General features: G+C 61.5%; 1 protein-coding gene across 4 annotated transcripts in view; it reads right to left on the bottom strand.

Annotated features, from left to right (window-relative positions):
* Nucleotides 1–20,104, bottom strand: part of TLN1 (talin 1) — a 157,115-nt gene that overhangs the window by 31,403 nt on the left and 105,608 nt on the right. For 3 of the 4 annotated variants that reach the window (XM_054031473.1, XM_054031474.1, XM_054031476.1), the window contains 20 exons: nucleotides 19,722–19,930; nucleotides 19,517–19,615; nucleotides 19,224–19,274; nucleotides 17,266–17,433; nucleotides 16,414–16,708; nucleotides 15,746–15,912; nucleotides 14,332–14,460; nucleotides 13,678–13,791; nucleotides 10,913–11,026; nucleotides 10,518–10,652; nucleotides 10,276–10,404; nucleotides 9,947–10,049; nucleotides 9,267–9,475; nucleotides 8,369–8,488; nucleotides 7,572–7,769; nucleotides 6,566–6,705; nucleotides 3,457–3,550; nucleotides 2,824–2,913; nucleotides 1,612–1,734; nucleotides 1,048–1,191 (listed from right to left, as the gene is read on the bottom strand). In XM_054031473.1, coding sequence (XP_053887448.1) covers nucleotides 1,048–1,191; nucleotides 1,612–1,734; nucleotides 2,824–2,913; nucleotides 3,457–3,550; nucleotides 6,566–6,705; nucleotides 7,572–7,769; nucleotides 8,369–8,488; nucleotides 9,267–9,475; nucleotides 9,947–10,049; nucleotides 10,276–10,404; nucleotides 10,518–10,652; nucleotides 10,913–11,026; nucleotides 13,678–13,791; nucleotides 14,332–14,460; nucleotides 15,746–15,912; nucleotides 16,414–16,708; nucleotides 17,266–17,433; nucleotides 19,224–19,274; nucleotides 19,517–19,615; nucleotides 19,722–19,930 — 2,831 coding nt within the window. The remainder of the gene's footprint in view (nucleotides 1–1,047; nucleotides 1,192–1,611; nucleotides 1,735–2,823; nucleotides 2,914–3,456; nucleotides 3,551–6,565; nucleotides 6,706–7,571; nucleotides 7,770–8,368; nucleotides 8,489–9,266; nucleotides 9,476–9,946; nucleotides 10,050–10,275; nucleotides 10,405–10,517; nucleotides 10,653–10,912; nucleotides 11,027–13,677; nucleotides 13,792–14,331; nucleotides 14,461–15,745; nucleotides 15,913–16,413; nucleotides 16,709–17,265; nucleotides 17,434–19,223; nucleotides 19,275–19,516; nucleotides 19,616–19,721; nucleotides 19,931–20,104) is intronic. The other variant, XM_054031475.1, reaches the window with a different exon arrangement.

Below are 20,104 nucleotides of genomic sequence, written 5' to 3'. Positions count from 1 at the left end.
GCAGAGAGGGGCAGGGGTCACAGGCCGTCCTGTCCAGCCCTAGATCCCAGTTCCGACCCCCTGCACCCCCGCCTGCTCTCCCCCCGCCGTCCTGTCCAGGCCTAGATCCCAGCTCTGACCCCCTGCACCCCCCTCCTGCTCTCCCCCCCACAGAGCGGGGCAGGGGTCACCTGCCGTCCTGTCCAGCCCTAGATCCTAGCTCTGACCCCCTGCACCCCCCTCCTGCTCTCCCGCTCACAGAGCGGGGCAGGTGTCACCTGCCATCCTGTCCAGCCCTAGATCCCAGTTCCGACCCCCTGCCTCACCACCACCTGCTCTCCCCCCCCCGCGGTTGTCCAGCCCTATATCCCAGCTCCGACCCCCTGCACCCCCGCCTGCTCTCCCCCCACCATCCTGTCCAGCCCTAGATCCCAGCTCCGACCCCCCACACCCCGCTCCTGCTCTCCCCCAACAGACTGGGGCAGGGGTCACAAGCCATCCTGTCCAGCCCTAGATCCCAGTTCCGACCCCCTGCACCCCCCACCTGCTCTCCCCCCCGCCGTCCTGTCCATCCCTAGATCCCAGCTCCGACCCCTCCTGCCACTGGGGGAGACGGGCCTCCCTGTATTCCCCGCCTCACCCCTGCCCATCCCCCTGCGCCCTGCTCCTCCCCCAGAGCAGGGACTCCCTGCACCCTGCTCCCCCACCCCCATAGAGCAGAACCAGAGGGGTCACCCAGCACCAGCTCCTGGACCAGCCCCACACCAAGTGGGGCCAGGAGGTGCCTGGAGAGCCCATGGCCACAGCCCCATCCAACCCCCCAGCGACAGACAGGGCCTGGCTCAGCCAGCAGGGACCCACGGGCAGCACCTTTAGCAGGAAGCGCCTGGAGCTGCGTCATTAGCCAGCTTGGCTCTGGCCCCAGCCTCCCAGCTGCAACCCCCCAGGGCTGGTGCCACGCCATGCCCAGCACTCATCCCTTCCAGCTGCTCCCACCTTCCCTGCCTGTGAGCGCAGGAGGGAGCCTGGTGCCCAGACAGCCTGCTCCTTCCCAGCACCCTCACCCACCTGGGACTGCGTGCAGGCCGGGTCCACCAGGTTCTGGCAGGCCATCTGGATCGCTTGGTTGGCTCTGGCAAACTGGGTGGGGTCCACTAGGCCCTGCTGTCCGGCCTGGCTGTTAGGGTCCGAAACAGCCACCAGATAGGCAGCCTGGGAGCACCAGAGAGAGGGGAGAAGTTGGGAACAGCACCAGGGCCAGACAGGCCTAGGAGTGGGGGCTGAGGCAGCGCAGGGAGGGGCTCTTGGGGACCGCCCGGTGGGGGTCATGCAGCAGGGGAGGGGCTCCGGGCAATGGTCCAGAGGGGAGGGGTGAGGCAGCAAGGGGAGGGGCTCTGGGGGATGGCACAGAAGGGAGGGGTGGGGGGGCGAGGCAGCAGGGGGAGGGGCTCTGGGGGGGCGAGGCAGTGCAGGGAGGGGCTCGGGAGTGGCACGGAGGGGACAGGTTTGGGGACGCCGGTGGCAGAGTAGGGAAGGGCTCGGGGTACGCAGCGGCAGTGCAGGGACAGGGTCTCTGGCAGCCGGCCCCAGGGCAGTTGTGAGGGGCTGAGGCCGAAGGCCGGGCTCTCTCACCTGAGCAGCTGCCTCTGTGAACCCACAGAGTGCCTTGGAGGCTGTGCTGACCGACTCCCCGAACTCGGGCAGTTTGCTGTTCTTGGCATGCTGGGAAATTCCAGCCATGGCTTCGCCCAGGACCTGCAGGAGAGAGAGGTGTCCAGAGACAGAAACCCCACAGTGCCCCCGCGAGTGAGCCTGAGATGGCTTGGCGGGGTGGACGGAGAGACAGACAGACACGCTGCCCCCTGCTGTGTCAAAGATTTAGCTGCATCCACATTGTCCAGCCTCTCAGCACCACCCACCTTGATTCCTGCAGCCTCTCTCCACTCACATTGCTCATACCATGGCCCTGTTCTGGCTACCGCCCCCCTCTGCTCCCCATCTCAAGGGCATCAAATTCAGGCTTCCAGGCCCTTCACGGCTCATCTAGCCCCACTCACCCACTCTTGTGCCTGTGAGCCAGCAGCCTGGCTGCTCCTCCCACAAACCTCTCCGCTGCTCTGGGAGGCCAGACCGTCTCCCCTTGTGCCAAGATGGGAACCAGCCTGCTGATGCGGGGCTGTGACGGGCCCAGGAGGAGAGAGAGGCCTTCAGCACAAACTTCTGTGCAGAGGTCTTATCCCTCCCTGCACTGCAGGATACCAGGCACACTGTGGGCACTTCGGGGAACAGCAGGGACAAGATACCCTGGATAGAGACGTGCAGTCCACCTAGAGGAAAATGCATCCCTGCCCCGGAGCTCAGCCAGGCCATGGGACCAGCAGCTCAGACCCTGTGTTCAGCAGGGTGGAAGGGGTCCGGGCACCCAGGAGCACAGGGCAGGAGAGACCCCAGACACCGACAGAGACTGGCACGAGGAGAACAGGAGAAAAGCCAGCCCTGCACTGCGGCTGGCCCAGGCCACAAAGGGCCAGAATCCTGGAGGGGTTGGTCTCTGCACAAGAACCCGAGCCCCTGGAGCATTCCCTGGGCTGCCAGGGACAGGCAGAGCCAGCACAGGCGAAATGGCAGATGCCTGGACATAGGGTCAGAGCAAGTCACTGCACCTGGCAAGCAGAAGGGAGCAGGAAACCTGCTGGGAGCGACCAACACAAAGGGCCTTCCCAAATACCCACTGTCCCCCTCCAAGCCCCAGCTCCCCCCGAATCACCTGTCCACCCCCCACACCCCGATCCAGCTCCACCCACGCACCATGTGCCCCCTGTGCCTCCATGTCCCCAACCTCACCTTGGAGTTCTCCATGACGCTGTCCAGGCAGTTGAAGTAGGACATGTCGTTGACAGCCTGGGTGGGGTTCTCCAGCAGCTCCCGCACCGTCTGCAGGGGGAGACATGTCAGAGCGAGCAGCGGGGGGACAGAACAGTGAAGCTGAACGTCCCACCTCGTCCTCCATTCCTGACTGTTCAGAGCCCCAGCCAGGCCCCCCCAATGTGATCACTAGTACAACCTCTTCCAGCAGGAAGGACTCAGGGATCCCATGCTCCGCGCCAACCCCAGCTCTTCCAGCAGGAAGGACTCAGGGATCCCATGCTCCGCGCCACTCCCAGCTCTCCCAGCGCGTCCCCCCGCCTCAGGCATCCCCCCGCCACCCCCAGCGCGTCCTCCCCGCCTCGGGCGTCCCCGCCACCCCCGCTCTCCCAGCGCGTCCCCCGGCTCGGGCGGCCCCCCCCCCCCCCAGCTCTCCCCTTGCCTTGGGCGGCCCCCCCCCCCTCAGCTCTCCCCCCGCTTCAGGCGACCCCCCACCCCCGCTCTCCCAGCGCGTCCCGTGCCTCGGGCGGCCCCCTGCCACCCTCAGCTTTCCCAGCACATCCCCTGCCTTGAGTGGCCCCCCGCCACCCCCAGTCTCAGGCGGCTCCTCACCTCCAGCTCCCGCAAGGCATTGTCACACTCCTTCTGGCCCGGAGCCTGCTGGGTGCACATTGTGATCAGCTGGTTAATGCTGTCGGTCACGGCTCTGCAAAAACAGAGGAGAGACACTCAGGGGCCGCCTCAGCACCACCAGCAGGGGGCACTGCAGGTTGGGGGGCAGGAATCCTCGCAGCAGGAGGCACTACAGCACCACAGTGAAGAGACCGGATCGGGGTGAGCCCCGGGCAGCTCCAGACCTGACTGAGCCCCACGGATGTCAGGCCTGGCCTTGGCCTCACACAGAGGGGCCCATCCCTGAAAATCCTTCGCTGTTTGCTAAGCTTTGCCTTGTCCAGTCCCCAGCACCAAGCGCATCGCAGACAGAACCTGCCTTCAGGAGACACACCAGTTCCCTTTCTGCCAGCCGCCTCGCAGTAAAAGTCACCACCTTGTGAGCTGCTCTACGGAGAGCAAACTGGCCGTGGCCATGTACGTCAGAGCAGACCTGACTGAGGCGGGACTGCTCCACCGAACTCACATCTCTGGCACACGGGGTCTGGCATTTCAGAGCGGTGAATGTGTGCAAAGCCATGGCCTACCCAAAACGTTCTTCCTAAGCTCCCCCAACCAGAGATCTGGGGCTACAGAATCAGAGCAAAGTGGAGTTGAGCTTTTGGACTGGGCTTCGCTCCATGACCTTCACCTCACCCATGATCCAGAACAAGGGAGTGTCACGGAGTATTGGGGAACTCAGGGCCCTGCACCCCCGGCTTCCTGCGATTCACCATGACTTTCAGCCAGCCAGTAAAGCAGGTTTATTTGGATGACAGGAATACAGTCCAAGACAGGCACAGTCTTGCAGGCACAGACAACAGGGCCCCCCTCAGTTAGGTCCAGCTTGGGGTCCCAGGGCATCCCAGCCCACCCCCCTTTGGGGGGTCAGAGCCATCTCTGCCTCCCAGCCATCTCTCCAGCCCGCTTCCAGCACTCTGCCTTCAGCGACCCCTCCCACAGCCTTTGTTCAGTTTCCCGGGCCAAGGTGTCACCTGGCCTCCAACCCCTTCCTGGATTCTCATGTTACACGCTCAGGTATTCGCCTTCGGGCAGACTCCCATCCCCCAATGCAAACTATCCTAGCCACACTCCCCTGTCAGCATTCACAGACCACAGTAAGAACAGTCCCAGTTCGTCACAGGGAGTACTTTTCATTCTGCCAGATGGAAGCAAGACTGCTCCCCCAACTGCACCGGGCCCACCAGCACAGGCCATCATCCACTTCCCACATCGTCAGCATTGGCCAGTCCTTCCCAAAGCTGGAGTAACCATCCCTACTGTGAGCACCAATTAAACCCTCACTGGATGAGCAAACTGGCCCAGCCGGACGCAATTCCCCGACTGCTACAACACTGGGATCCCGCACGGCGTCTCTACCGAAGCAGCTTACTGCGGTTCACAAAACCACTGACCAGCTGCCACCAAGTCCCTCCTAGGAGGTCGTTACAAGAGCCACACTCCCTGCCTGGGTGAGGAGTGTGCAGAACTCCTCAAGCAAGTGGTGATTCAGATATCGCCACGCGTCTTTAGATGATGTGAACGTTCTTAGCAGAGCAAGGTGAGAGCAGGGTACCATGGGATGGAACACATGATGTCCAGCTGCAAAGGGCACCACGAGAGAGGCTGGCGCTGCTCAGAACCCTCCAGCTAAGCGCCACCACCCAGTCTCTCCAGACAGCTTTGCACACCCCGCCGAGCTGGATAAGGACAGGAAGGCTGAAGGAGGTGAAGAAACAATGGCGGCAATACAAACAGCACTACCGCAAACCGAAAGCGACTCCCAGCCTTTCACCGCAGCAGAAAGAGAATGGGTGATCCCAAACAATGCAAACAGGTACATCTCTCCTGAACTCCTGGAGAACCTGGGGAAAGCTATGGCGAGCCAGCTTCATATCTAGAGTCAGTCAGCAGAACAAAACACCTGAAAACTGGAGCAGAAGAAAAGCGACAGCCTTGCCAACACTGGAGAAAGATCCCTGCCTTGCCACCACTTACTGCCCCGCCTCTGCTAAACCGCAAGTACAAATATCCTTCACAGAACTGCCCCCACCCTCGCTATCCTGGGTGCAGATCAAGCAGGTTTCAGCTCAAATTGCCGTGCCGGTGATGAAGTGCTGGCACTCAGCACCGGCACGGAGAATGGCTTCCAGGCCCGGCAGAAGACAGGTGCGGTGTGATTCCTAGATTTTCCTGCTGCCTAGGACAGGACCTGACACACAGGCCTCCTGTGCAAACTGTCACTGGTCCTACAGAAGTGGGTTGTGTGACTGTGGGCCTGTTGCTGTGAGGCAGTCCGTTTCAAGATTCACTTGGACAAAAACACAGCTTCTGGGAGTCCAATAATGGTCTGTCCTCAGGGCCCAAGTCTAGCACCGACACTTCAGTGACGTTCCCAGCACCACCCCCTGGCATTGTATTTACAGAGAACACAGCCGTCTGGCAGTGCCGGACAGGGACTGCAGGCGTCTAGAAGTCCTAAACGCTAACATAACAGAGAGGCCTAGGGTTGTGGAAGGGGGAGACAACCTACTACCAAAAAGACAGTTTCAAGCTGCTTCCACCTACACCAAAACAGCCAACGAACAGCTTCCTGGAGGGGGACAGGCTGGTCTATGACCCAGAGCCTGTGTATCTAGGTGTTACGATGGCCTGAACCATGACTGTCAAGGAAAAGCTCACCAAGACTCACTGAAAATACAAGAAACAAACTGATGAGCAGCCAGTTGGGTCTATGCGGGACGCCCAGGTGCAGACCCTGCCTTGTGCTGTCCCGGAGCAGAGTTCTGCTCCCCACCGTGGCACTAGCCGACACACTGATGAATGAAGCCAGCAGGCTGCAACTGTCGGCAAGGGCTGCCCGGTCTCTCGTAGCCTTGTACGATCCCTTCTCCCAGCGATTCAATGGCTCAGACAGACTATCTGACTGTCGATGTAGATGCAAATGCAATATATACACACAGGGTGCCTGATTGCCCAGCCAGAGGGCCCTGGCTCTGCGGGCACTCGCCTGTCTCCCTCCCTGTGGGGCTGGACAGCCGGGCACCAGACTGTGAACGGCATCTCCTACCGTGCAGCGGCCGCCAGCTGGTTCTTGAGGTTGGGGGCAGTGGGGTCTGCGGAGAGCGCCTTAGCCGCCAGGAGCAGCTTGCTGGAGGACATAGAGATGCTCTTCAAGTTCGACACCACCTGTGCTTGGTCCTCCTTATTCTGCAACCAGCCAAGAGACCCACCAGTCACCCTTGCAGGTCACTCAGAGCCAGCCCTGCTCAGCCACACCTCCTGCCCCTGCCCACACCCCCAGGAACCCCTGCCCGGCTCAACCCACCAGCTGCCCTACCCAATTCAAGCAGAACTTGCTAACGCCCTCTACCACCAGCCAGCCACCCCTTCCCAACTCCGCAAACAGCCCAACCGCCAGCTCAGCTAATCCACCAGTCACACCGCCATCCAGCCCAGGCACTGAATAGACAGCCAGGCACTGCATCAGCCTCTCACACCAACCCCCCAGCCATCCCACCTACGGCCAAATGGCTCTTCAGCCAGGCACTGGAGAGCCAGCCAACCCCGCAGCCAGTCACTGCATCAACCACCCACGCCAACCCCCCAGCCAGCCAGCCACTCACACCAACCCCCCAACCAGCCACTCACGCCAAACCCCCCAACCAGCCAAAGACTGTATCAGCTGCTCACGCCAATCCCCTACCCAGCTAGCTACCTATGCCAAACTGCCAGCCATCCCACCTACCTGCCAAATGGCTCTTCAGCCAGGCACTGGAGAGCCAGCCAACCCCCCAGTCAGCCACTGCACCAACCAGCCCCCAGCCTTCCCACCTATCTGCCGAACACTCTTCAGCCATCCAGCCCAGGCACTGACTAGCCAGCCAACCACCCCGGCCACTGTAACAGCCGCTTACACCCCAGCCACCCACTGCCAATCAGCACAGCCAGCCAGCCGCTCACCCCAGCACCCAGCCAGACACCTACTGTACCAATTGCTCCCGCAACCCCTCCGCCAACCAACCCACCCATTAAACTCCCGCAGGGCCGGTCAGCGGCAAGGCGCCTGCTCTTACCGGGGACTGGCCAGCCATCTCCACGCCGGCCTCCAGGAACTCATTGAAGTCCTGCCCGAATTTGCCGGAGGACCTGGCCAGGTCCTGGGGGGTGCCCCGGGAGGCCTGCACCAACTCGTTGGCAGACTGGTTCAGCCCAGCTGCTGCCTGGTTCAGCTGGCTCTGTGCCTCCTGGAAGCTCTTGGTGCTGGGTGGGAGCTGGGAGCAGAGACAGAGGTGTTGGGGGGGGGGTGACACACAGGAGGGGGAGGTCACAGCCACAGGTATCCAAGCCCTGCTCCCTCTGGGCAGTGCAGGGAGTCCTAGAGATGGGGCACACGTCGATTCCAACAGCAGAGGCTGGCGGCAGCACAGACAGCTGGCCAGTGCCCACGCGCTGCCACCGCCTGGCGTGCCAGGAGCGTGTAGCTGTGCTGGGCAAAGCAGCCTCGCCGCTCAGACGACTGAGCAGTGCCTGGCCGGGGGGGTCTCAGCAGGGCACGTTGCTCCTAGTTCAGGGAGCTTCCCACTGAAAACATCCCCTGAAAAGTGGCCCAGGGCGGCGTTGGCTGGTGCGAGGGGCCCCACCCCGCAGGACCTGGGCTGGGCACTTCAGACCGCAAGCTTCTTGGTGCTGTGAACGTGTCGCTGTGGAGGGGAAGTGGAGCTGAACCTCGGGGAACGTGTGTCAGAGCGAGCAGCCAGCTCCCCCCGTGGGGCGGGGGCCCCTCCTGGACTGGCCTGCAGGGAAGGATCACACCCAGCCCCATGGCAGGAGGGATGCAAGGAGCATCTCCAGCTCATCTGGCTGCACTCACCGACTCGGCCAACAGCTTCTTGCTGGCCTCGCTCACGGTGCGAATGGCGGCGTCCACGTCCCGCTGCCCCGGGAGGCAGTTCACGCAGCGGTTCAGGGCCTGAGACACGGCCTTGGCCACCTGCCAGGAGACAGGGACAGTCAATCGCACATGAGCATGCCTGCTCCTCCCTGGTACCCCCTTCTCCGCAGACCTGTCCCTCGAGGGTGAGTGGTGGGCACCTTCCCTCAGCCCCACTGCTGGGGCCAGGGAAACCCTCAAGCCCACCAGTGCCTGGGGATTGGGGCTGGAGGGGGCTGCTGGGGGCCCTGCACTCCCCTGGGCCAGGCGCTGCTGGCTCTCGGGGTCGCCCAGCTTGGGGGGCCGCTGGGGGACCCGCATTTACCTGGGCCAGGCGCTGCTGGCTCTCGGGGTCGCCCAGCTTGGGGGGCCGCTGGGGGCCCGGGACTCCCTTGGGCCAGGCGCTGCTGGCTCTCGGGGTCGCCCGGCTTGGGGGGCTGCTGGGGGCCCTGCACTCCCCTGGGGCCAGGCGCTGCTAGCTCTCGGGGTCGCCTGGCTTGGGGGGCTGCTGGGGGCCCTGCACTCCCCTGGGCCAGGCGCTGCTGGCTCTCGGGGTGGGCGGGCTGGGGGCTGCTGGGGGCCCTGCACTCACCTGGACCAGGTGCTGCTGGCTCTCAGGGTCGCCCGGCTGGGGGGGCTGCTGGGGGCCGGGCTGGGGGCTGCTGGGGGCCCCGCACTCCCCTGGGCCAGGCGCTGCTGGCTCTCGGGGTGAGCGGGCTGGGGGGCTGCTGGGGGCCGGGCTGGGGGCCCCGCACTCCCCTGGGCCAGGCGCTGCTGGCTCTCGGGGTCGCCCGGCTTGGGGGAATGCTGGGGGCCGGGCTGGGGGCCCCGCACTCACCTGGGCCAGGCGCTGCTGGCTCTCGGGGTCGCCCGGCTTGCCCACGCCCTTGCGCGCCTCCTCGATGAGGTTTCCGGCTTTATCCATGACGTCGCCAGCGCACTCCAGCATGGCACTCTGCACTTGGGGGTCGGACGTGTTGGCTGCGACGCCACGGGCAGCCTGGCTGAGCGAGCGCAGGGCCTGGGCCACATCCCGGGCAGCGATCCCTGGGAGAGACGCGAGGCATTGACCCAGCGTGCAGAGAGCCTCCCTGACCCACAGCCACCAGCGGACCCCTCCCCTGCTCAGACATCCCTTGTGCAGGCAAGGATCGGCCCCTGCCCTAGGCGGCCCAGAGCCGGGCAAGCCTTCCCATTTCCAGGCCACGGGGCCAGCCCTCCCTCCCTCCCCCATGTCTTCCATCCGGGCCCACAGGGCCGGCCCCTTTCCCCTGCCTCCCTCATCTGGGGGGCTGGATGGTACAGTATTCCTGCCCACAAGCACTGGTCACAGCCATCACATTTACCTTCCTGCTGTCACCCTACGCTGATACGACAGGCTGTCACCCCCAGCGTGAGCCATCGAGGGCACATGTGCACAGCTCCCATCACTGGGGCAGGGCTGTACAGGACCACGAACACAAGGCAGGCCTGGGCCTGCTCCCCTGCCCCCAGGCTTGGAGGGCTCTGCCCTGGTACCTGTATAGTTCTCGTTGCCCTGGGCCACCTCCCCCAGCAGCTGGGCGATGGCGGAGCTGACGGCCTTCGTGCTGTTCCCCAGGTCCTGGGCGCACTTCTCCATCTGGGGGCAACCAGAGAGGGTTCACCCATCACCACACAGGACACCCCCTCCTACTCCTCACCCCAGCCCCTTACCCCCACTCCTTACGCCAACCCCCACACACCCACCCTCCTACCCCCCTCCTCACCCCAACTGCCCATCAATCCCACCACCATCTCACAGCCCACCTGCTGTCCCTCCTCCTGCCTGGCCACCCACACACCCATCTATCTCCCGGGACCCTTACCGTCTCCCCTGGCAGGGGCTTGAGCTTTCCGTCTCTGGCAGCAGCCTTGGCTTCCTGCAGGTCTCGTTCCAAGCTCTGCACCATGCTGAGCGCCGAGTCTATCTCCAGGGGCCCACAGGTCTCCTGAGCCTGCAGCAGGAGAAAGGAACTGAGCGACATGGGCAGCAAACCCCGCTCCTGGCAGCTCTACTCTCCTTTCTCGGCTAGTGCCCTCCGGGGCAGGCCAGGGCGGAGCCACTTACCTTCTGGGCAGCTGTCCGGAGCTCGGCCAGGGCTGCAGCCAGATTCTTGGCACACTGGCTGAGCTGCATGGCAGAGGCCTGGTCCGCGATGGTGGGGACAGTGGCTTTGGCTGCAGCAACCATCTTCCCACCAGGCTGTGGGGTGGAAAGGATAAGCCATGAGAACAGGACAGGAGGCAGCACCTCCCATCCCATGCCCAGCAGAGCCCCTGCACTCTGGAGGGGCAGGCAGGGAGATCCCAAATCCAGGGGACGGAATCCACATGTCCTAAGCAGACAAAGCCACTCAGCTTGCCACCAGCAGAGGGTGAGGCCAGCCTGCACCAGAGACGAGGTGAGGGGAGTGCCAGGGCACAGGTCCCCATGCCAGCTGCAGGGGGGAGCCTGGCTGGTACCTGCAGGAAGTTCTGGCTGGCCGCGATGAGCGCGAGCTGAGCGCTGGGGCTATCTGGCTGGGACTGGCTTCCTCGCACGCCCTGTACCAGCATCGGGATCTGATCCGCCACCACCTGCAACCAGACAGGAGAGTGAGTCAGTGGGGAGCCCAGAGTGGGCAGCGTGAGTGAAACGCACTGCACGGTCAGGGAGCGGGCCCTACGACAGGCCTGGGGCAGAGCTGGGCTCCCTGAGCTCCTGCTCAGGACAGGCCATACAGAAGGGTGAACTGGTGCAGAGCTGGGACAGACTGTGCAGAGAGCAGAATCGGATTCCCATGCCCTTCCCCAGCCAAGAGAGGCCACTCCAAGAGCAGGGACTCAGAGCTGAAGGCCAGAAAGGGACCAGCAGATCCCCTAGTCTGACCTGCTGCGTGGCACAGGCCCTTGAATGCCACCCTGGCCCCCCGCCCGGAGCCCCAGAACTTGTGTGTGACTGAAACAGCTTCCGGGAAAGGCAGCCAGGCTGGATCAAGAGACAGAGAATCCAGCACTGCCCACTGTGGGAGTTTCTCCCAGGGTCAGTCACCCTCACTGTTAAACATTTGGGCCTTATTTCTAATCTGAGTGTGTCTGGCTTCAGCTGCCAGCCAGTGGTTCGTGCTCTGCCAGTCTCCGCTAGGAGCCTTTTCTCCCCGGGGAAGGTAGTTACACACTGCAAGCAAGTCACCCCGTGACCTTTCAGCAGACTGAGCTCTTTGAGTCTCTAACTGGTCCCAGGATACGGAGTTAGTCACACCAGCGCCACACACAGCGGTAAATTCACCTCCCTGCTCCCCTGTTTATACATCCCAGGATCACAATAGCCCTTTGTGCCACAGCATGGCACTGGGAGCTCATGGGCAATTGTCCACTGGGACACCAAAATCCTTCGCAGAGCCACTGTTTTTCAGGGTACAGCCCCTAGCTCTCGGAGGCATGGCTGCACTCCTTACTCCTGGATGGAGAACTTGGCATTTGACTGCATTAAAACACATTTTGTTTGAGTGGGCCCAGCTTATGAAGTGACCCAGATCACTCTGTATGGCTGCCCCGTCCTCCTCATTATTTACCGCTCCGTCAACCTGCGTCATCTGCAAATTTTATCAGCACCGATTTTATATTTACTGACAGATCATTAATAAAAATATCCAATAGTGTTGGGCCTAGAACTGATCCCCACAGAACCCCACCAGAAACTCCCCCATTCAATGAGCGTTCACCATTGACAACTACTCCTTGAAATCCACCCATTAGCCAGACCTTAGTCCATTTAACATGTACTTTACTGATACAACAGGGCTAATTTTTAATCAGAATGTCACGTGGTACAAAGTCAGACCCTTACAGAAGTCTCAGTATATTACATCTACACAGTTACCTCTCTCAATCACACTTGTAATCCCAACAAACAATGAAATTGGGTTTGTTTGACAAGACCTGTTCTCCACAAACCCAAGCTAGCTAACGTTAATTATGTTCCTGCCATTCAATTCTTTATCAGTTGACTCCCTTATCACTTTTCCACCATTTTGCCCAGGACTGAGGTCAGACTAACCAGCTAATAGCTACCCGGGTCATCCCACTTGACTAGAGCTCTGAAATTTCCCCAGTATTCCAAAGTTTATTACAAATCAAATCAGCAAGGTCAGAGATCTCCTTCTAGGACGCTTGGGTGCACGTTATCTGAGCCTGCGGATTTCAACAGGTTCGTCCCTCGTGGATGTCGTCGAACATCCTCCTTAGTTATTAAAGGATTGGAAAGTACTTCCTCATCCTCGTGTGATATAAGTGAATTGGCCTGCTTCTTACCAGATACAGAATGTCTCCCTCTTCTGCATCATTCACTGTTTCACCATCTCCATTTATTAATGGGACTATGCCACTGCTAGGCTTTATTTTGCTTCCGATACATGAAAAATCTTTCTTACTGTCAGCCCTGCCACCCATGGATTTCTCCCTTTCTTTAGCTTCCCTTATCAATGTTGTGCACTTTACAACTTCCTATTTATACTGATTGCTATCTACTTCTCTTTTCTTCCAGTTGTTAATATATACATATTATTTCTAGTTGCTGCCTTCATTGCCCCCTTAACCAGGACAGCCTTTTAACCCAAGCTGTCTTATTTCATGTTTACGGAATTGTGGCTTTTTGGTTATCTAATAATGCCCCCCAGCCAACCAGCAAGAGGGTGCTCTGAGAGCAGGGTCTGCCCCCCTCCCTGCCAACCTGGGAGAAGCCATTCTGAGAGCAGGGATACCCCCCACAACCCTGGAGAAGTTCCTCCCACCCTGAGAGGGGGCACACCAAGAGCAGGTACCCCCCCAATCCCTCCAAACTGGGAGAGGCTGCTCCCTTCCCCCCTGCCAACCTGGGAAAGGTCACTCAGAGTAGGGATCCCTGCCCACATTGGGAGAGGCCACTCCCACCCACCCCCACGTGGGAAAAGCCACTCTGGGACCCCTAAGCAGCCCCCCAGGCCTGGGCCGCAGGACTAAGATCCTGGCACTGCATGCTACCTCCCACAGTCGGCAGTGAAATGCTTTCCATGGGGCACTGCAGCTCCCCATCCCCCCGGGGCTTCTCCCGTGCCCAGCTCTGACGCCAGGTGGAGCACGGGCTCAGTGTGAGCCAGTGTCTGGCGGGGGCAGAGCAGCAGGCAGGGGAAGGGCTCGGTGGGGTGACCCTGCACTGCGACTGCTGGGACGGGGCGGCCCACGGGGATCGGGAACACCCTGCTCCTTACCTTGCAGCTCTGCACCAGCTGCTGCTGCGCAGCTGGGTTCTTGTTGGAGGCGGCGGCATGCTGCGCGGCGGCGATGGTCTGCGTGGCAGAGGCTGCAGCCTGCTTGGCTGTGTGCTGGCAGGGAGGAAGCAGCAGGTCCGTCAGAGCTGCCTGATGCCCAGGCTGCAGGGCACAGGGAAGGGGGCAGCCCACCCAGCAACCCCAGCCCAGGGCTCCCTCCTGCAGCTGGCCCTCTGCCCCTGGGGCTCTCGCCTGACACTGGGGAGCAGGAACCGCACTGTGCAGCTCTGGGGGCCTGGCCAGCACAGACCCTGCACTCTGGGGACACCACACCCCAGCCAGCTGTGGGTGAGACGCAGGCACCGGCAGAGCAGCCTAGTCACAGAGCCACCCCAGGCCCTCTGGGCAGGGAGCCGAGAACCCATCCCAGTGTGGGGTGGGGCAGGAGGGGTTTCTCTGTGGGGTGTGTCGAGAGAAGGTGACTCTGTGCTCCCGAAAGCTGGGGGCTCCCAGATGCCAGAAGTCCCTGCCCCTTTGTCAGCCCCTCGACCTCCTGATCCTTCCACACAGAAACCCCCCACCCCACTTACAGGCTCGTTCGTCACCTGACCCTTCTGCCACAGCTCCCTCCCCTCCCCGCCCCAGGCAGCTCACCTCCAACTTGTGCACAAGCTTTTTCTTGATGGCATTCTGAGCCGCGGCATTGGTCGCTATGCGGAGCCCCTCAGCCGCTTCCCGGAGCCGCTGCTGCTGCTCCTCGCTGTCTGGGTGGGCTGCAGCCCCCTGGGCAGAGCAGGAAAACCTTTCAAGTCAGATGCCTCCCAGACTGCACCCAGCAATCTCCCCCACCCTGACAGCAGCTGCTGTATCTCACCCTTAGCACCAGAGTCCCCCCGCTCGGCTCACTACAGCACAATAGCGGGGTCTGCAATCCGAGCCCCAGAGGAGCACGATGCTTCTCCTAAAGAGGTCAGTAGTGAAAGAAGTAACGGCACTGCTATTCAAATGCCATTATTAGGTTTCAGAGTCAACAGGCCTATTGAGATGCATGGAACCAGTGCTCCGAGCCTGGCACAGAGAACCTCATGGACTGAGAAACAGGAATGAGCTCCTGCCTAAGGGTAACGGGGGGCTGCAGTTTCACAGCCTTGGGATCCCCGGCATGGTACAGCCTACAAAGAGAATACACCAGTATGTGTTCATATGAAATACGGACATGTGAGTACGCCCACAAATCTATTTCTTAAAAATACCCTTGTCAAGTGAGGTCTAATACAACAGAAGTAAAGTGAAGTGCGACAATGTAAAGGCAAGTTAAGAACAAGTTCAAACATGTTTCGGTTCGAACTGGTCTTTACAAGTGTTTTAAAGTTTAAAAAAATGCTCTGTATATTAATAGTTATTAATATGGTATTTATGCAAATGTTAATTAAAATAATACTTAACGTTAAATAGGCAATAAAAGGTAAAAAATGTAATTATATTAGCAAAAACAAATATAGTAAAAAGTAAATTTAATGGTAATTAATTAAAGGAAGTTATAATTAATTATATGCTAATTTTAGATTAGGCACATCCATCTGCCATCAAAGCAATTTTAAAAAACTTCTACCCATTCTCCTCATTTAGGGGCTAAAATGTGAGTACAAGGTTGTACCGTGAGGCCTGCCTACTTACCTACCTACTTAACAGAAAACAGCTTTTAACTTTATCACTCACTGTCTCTCACAGCCACCCCCCAAATGTCTGTAGCTCAAACCTTGAAACATTCAGTTTAGTTTAATTTTAAATGATTAATCACAGACATTACAGGGGGCGCTCAGGCCTGCCCAGAACAGGTCCTGGTGTACTCGCCCCTCTGCCCTGTATGCTGAATGCCTGACAGGGCCTGCCCTGCCCTCCCCAGGCCGCGCCATGCCTGCCCTCAGCCCGAGAGCCGCACTTCTGCTCTCTGCTACTCCTGGCACCAGGTCGGGGCTGCCTGCCCTGCACAGACCAGGAGCCACACCGGATTTCCAAAGGAAGCTCGAATCCTGCCCCCCCACCCCTCGCCCGGAGTGCTGCAGACCTTCGCTGCCTCCACCATCTTGGCTGTGGCGTCGGCCAGCATCTTGGCGGCACTTAGCAGCTTGCGCGAGTTCTCCAGGTCCGTCTCCCCCTCGGCGTCAGCTTTGATGGCATTTACGAGGTCAGAGGTTGCCTGAGCCAGAATACGAGCCTGGCGCACCATTTCCCCTGGGGACCAAAGGAAGAGCTGCCTGTCAGCGAGCCCTGGACATCGCCCACCTGCACACCACATGAGACTGCAGAGGGGTCACCCGGCGTCCTCCACCCCGTCCTGGGACCGTGGCAGGATCAGTCGGCGCCCCCCCCCCCGCACCCCTCGCAGCAGGGCCAGCTGGCACCCCCCACCCGCACCCCCTGGGACCGTGGCAGGGTCAGTCGGCGCCGCCCCCTGCACCCCTCGCAGCAGGGCCAGCTGGCACCCCCCACCTGCACCCTCACTGGTAGCTCTTCATGTCCCTGCACCCCACTCCTAGGCCATGGCAAGGTCAGTGCAGGCCTGGCAGAGACGGACCCTTCACCTTGTGAGATCACAGCATGGAGCAGGCTCTATGCCAGCAGCCCATGCGGGCCACCCCTCTAGAAGATGCTGTTACCCTGTGATGGCCCCTCCGGCCCCTCCCCAGCCCCACACCCCCCTGCCCTGTGGTTCTCCAGGCCCCCGCCCCTCACCCGCGTCGCCCATGGAGCTGAAGATATTCTCGGTGACGTTGAGGATGGTGTCAGTGGCCTGGTCGTAGCGCCCGATGGGCTGCCCGCCGGTGGCGTGCTGTTTGATGTGCTGCAGCAGGTCGTTCAGGGCCTGCGTCACTGCTGTGGCTGCCACCCCCACCTGCTTCAGCAGCTGGTCGTCATTGGTGGCTGCCTGGGAGGCCTCCACGCAGCCTTCCGCTGACTTCGCCACCAGCTTGCCAGCCTCAATCAGCTGCTCCTGGCACACAGGGGAGCTGATCGTGGGAGCCACCACCTGCAGGAGAAGGGGGAGACCACCAGCGCCGTTACTGAGACCGGCCCCATGTCCGCCAGCACTGCAGCACACACAGGGTTAATACTGCCCCCCTGGGTCCAGCACTGCAGCGCAGAGAGGGTTAATGCCCCTGGCACCAAGGGGGTTCATTCAGTAAGGGCTTGGGGCCCCGGGACAGTTACAGACACAACAAAGGCCACGGGGCAGGGAGCTCTGCCAGCCCTGCAAACCCAGGGCCAGCGGACAGAGCAGGAGCTCAGTGCATCAGCCCCAGGTCCCCCTCCCTCCCATGAAAGTGGGGCAGCAGGAGGGGCCGGAGGTACCCAGGGCCCAGCCCAGTTAGAGCGAGCAGCTGGCGGACACCGGGAACTGGCCCTGGGAGCAGCTCCCCTGGGCTGCCCCAGCTGGGCATTCTGAGCAGCCCTGCAGAGCATGGAGCTGTCGCCTTTCGCCCTGTGCCGGCTCTGCAGCGCTGAACGGAGGGTGCTGGGCGCAGAGCAGGGGTGGTGTGCGGGCAGGGGAGGGATCAGCCACCTGGCTCCTGAGCCGGCTCTTACCTTGGTGCAGGCCACCAGCTGGGAGGTGGAGAGGGCGCACTGCGTGGCAGCCGCGATCACCTGGGTTTGCAGCGCCGAGTCCTCTGTCTTCTGGGCCACATTCTTGGCTTTCAGGACCAGCGCAGCGGCTGCGCTGGCCACTGCCTTAGCCAGCTGCATGAGCATGTCCTGGGGGGAGGCAGAGGGTCAGTGCAGGCCCCGGCGCACGGAGCTGCAGGCCAGCTGGCAGGCCCACCCAGAACCTCGTGAAATATTCAACAGGGAAACAGGAGCTCGTAGGACCGTCTCATGTAACCAGCCCCGGGGAGCGCTCAGAGCCAGCAACGCCTGCGGGCAACAACGGGCACTGCCCGCTGCGGGCCACAGCCAGTACTGAGACCGCACACGCCACAGGCTCCGAGCAAGTGTCGCCACATGACCGGCACCACCAGCCACACTGCAGGCAGCCTGCCCCTCAGCAGAACCATGGCTCTGACAGCATACAACAGACAACCACCGACAACACGCTGCAATTGACAATCCACATTCCCCCAGAGCGCTCTGCACGCGGCACGTGGCAGCCGGCAGGCACGGGCCACGAGGCCCTGTCCTTGCACACATGGCCAGCCCTACCACACCGCACACTGCCCTGGCAGTCCACCTCCCTCACCCAGAGCCCCTGCTACAGATGCTCCGGCCCCGGCCGGCCTTCCCTCCCTTGCTCCTCAATCTGCTGCAATCAGAGGCCGCTTTCCCCCGACCCATCACCAGTTCCAGCCACAATCACAAGCCAGGAGAAGATATGCACCAAGCTCATTAGTTCCCAGTCCCAATCACACCCAGATTAACCATCTGCAGCAGCAGCGACCCCGACAGGAGAGTGCGGGAGGCAGGAAGTGGATACACTCGGGTCTGGCTGCTGAGAGGCAGAGCCTGGCAGACGGAGGTCAGGCTGGGGGCTCGGGCTCTGCTCCCCTTGGTGTCTGTCTGAACAGGAAGTGGATACACTCGGGTCTGGCTGCTGAGAGGCAGAGCCTGGCAGACGGAGGTCAGGCTGGGGGCTCGGGCTCTGCTCCCCTTGGTGTCTGTCTGAACAGGAAGTGGATACACTCTGGTCTGGCTGCTGAGAGGCAGAGCCTGGCAGACGGAGGTCAGGCTGGGGGCTCGGGCTCTGCTCCCCTTGGTGTCTGTCTGAACAGGAAGTGGATACACTCGGGTCTGGCTGCTGAGAGACAGAGCCTGGCAGACGGAGGTCAGGCTGGGGGCTCGGGCTCTGCTCCCCTTGGTGTCTGTCTGAACAGGAAGTGGATACACTCGGGTCTGGCTGCTGAGAGACAGAGCCTGGCAGACGGAGGTCAGGCTGGGGGCTCGGGCTCTGCTCCCCTTGGTGTCTGTCTGAACAGCTACATGCCGGTCACTGCGCCTGACCCAACCCCTCGGCCTGCAGCACAGACGAGAGCCTCAGGGCCTAGAACGGGAAGTCCTGAGAGCGGCTCAGACAGGCCGGTCCCATCACTCTCAGCCCCTTACTCCCTACTGGCTGCCTCTCTCTAGCGCGTCCCTTCATGGACTCCTGCAGCCCTCTCCTTCCTCTCAGCTCCTCCCCTTGCCTCAGCTCCATCTCCCCTCTGCTCTGCGCCAGTCCCACTGGCCGGGCGCCCCCAAGAGCACTACACATCTGTGCGGCCCCCATGCCAGCGTGAGCCAGGGCAGGAGGGCTCTGGCTGGCTCAGGGACAGCCAGTGCTGGGGGAAGGGGGGGTCCACTGGAGCAGAGGGGACTGGGGGGGAACAGTGATAGGGATTTGGGGGCACAGGGCAGAGCTGTGAGTGGTCACTGGAGCAGAGTGACCTGAGTGCATGAACTTCCGAGATTCAGGTACAGGAAAAGCAGATTTTGACAAGTTCCCTTCCCAAAGAACCCAGCTGATTGTGTTCCCGAGAGGAGGGCTGGGAGCCCCTGGACTCCCCCCTCTTTACCGTCTTTGGCTCTGAGGTGGGCAGGGTCCGAGCGCGGCGGCTCTCTGGGATCTGCACGGGAATCCACAAGAGAAGAAGTGTTACTCCGTGGAGGCTCTGGCTGGGGGCAGGAGTGGCCCTGCCCCCTGTGTCTGGCACAGCAGTTGTCCACAGGGCCCGGGCTGGGGCAGCCCACACCGCCTGCCCCAGCCTCCACGCTGGGAGAAGGGACCCGCAGGACAACCCTGGGAAAAGGACCTGCTCCCATTAGCGTCCATCCACCCCGTCCCTCCCCTGGCCAGGGCTGTGCTCACCTGGAACCGAGGATCCGTGTCGCTCTCTCCAATCTGCTGCAGCAGCTCCCCGCTTGTCTGGCCCACGGAGCCGGCCGCCTGCAGCAGGTTCTGTCGCGGCTGCAGGGAACCAGGGCAAACACATGATCAGGCCTCGGAGCCCCTCCCCATTGCTCCCCTGGCCCGTCACCCCCTGTCCCTCTTTCCTCCCCTGCCCCACGCTCACCTCCACACTGGCTGGCTGTGCAGTTTTCAGCAGGTCTGAGACGGCGCTCGCCAGGTTCTTGGCAGCCTGCAGGAGCTGTCGCCCATTCCCCCCTTCATCCTCCATGAGCGCGGCCAGCAGCTTCACGCCCTTGGACATCTCGGTCAGGTTGGAGGAGATGGTGGTGACGGCGCAGCCCACGGCCGTGTAATCCGTGTCGGCTGGGTCCCCTGCGCAGGGAGGAGACAGGAGTAGTGGGAGCAGCAAGGGCAGCAAGTAGCCCCCACAACCCAAGGAGACGGAAGTGCCAAGCCTGCCCCAGCCCAGTGACTGCCTGGCCCGACTCCCCTGCCCGTCCTGGAGCCCAGGGGGCACAGCCCAGGCCTGGGGGTGCGCTGGGCTGG

This window comes from Malaclemys terrapin, chromosome 6 (assembly GCF_027887155.1).
Source record: "Malaclemys terrapin pileata isolate rMalTer1 chromosome 6, rMalTer1.hap1, whole genome shotgun sequence".
In the NCBI taxonomy this organism is placed as follows: Eukaryota; Metazoa; Chordata; order Testudines; family Emydidae; genus Malaclemys; species Malaclemys terrapin.
The sequence above is the reverse complement of the archived record's forward strand: the minus strand, read 5'-3'. Positions and strand labels throughout refer to the sequence as shown.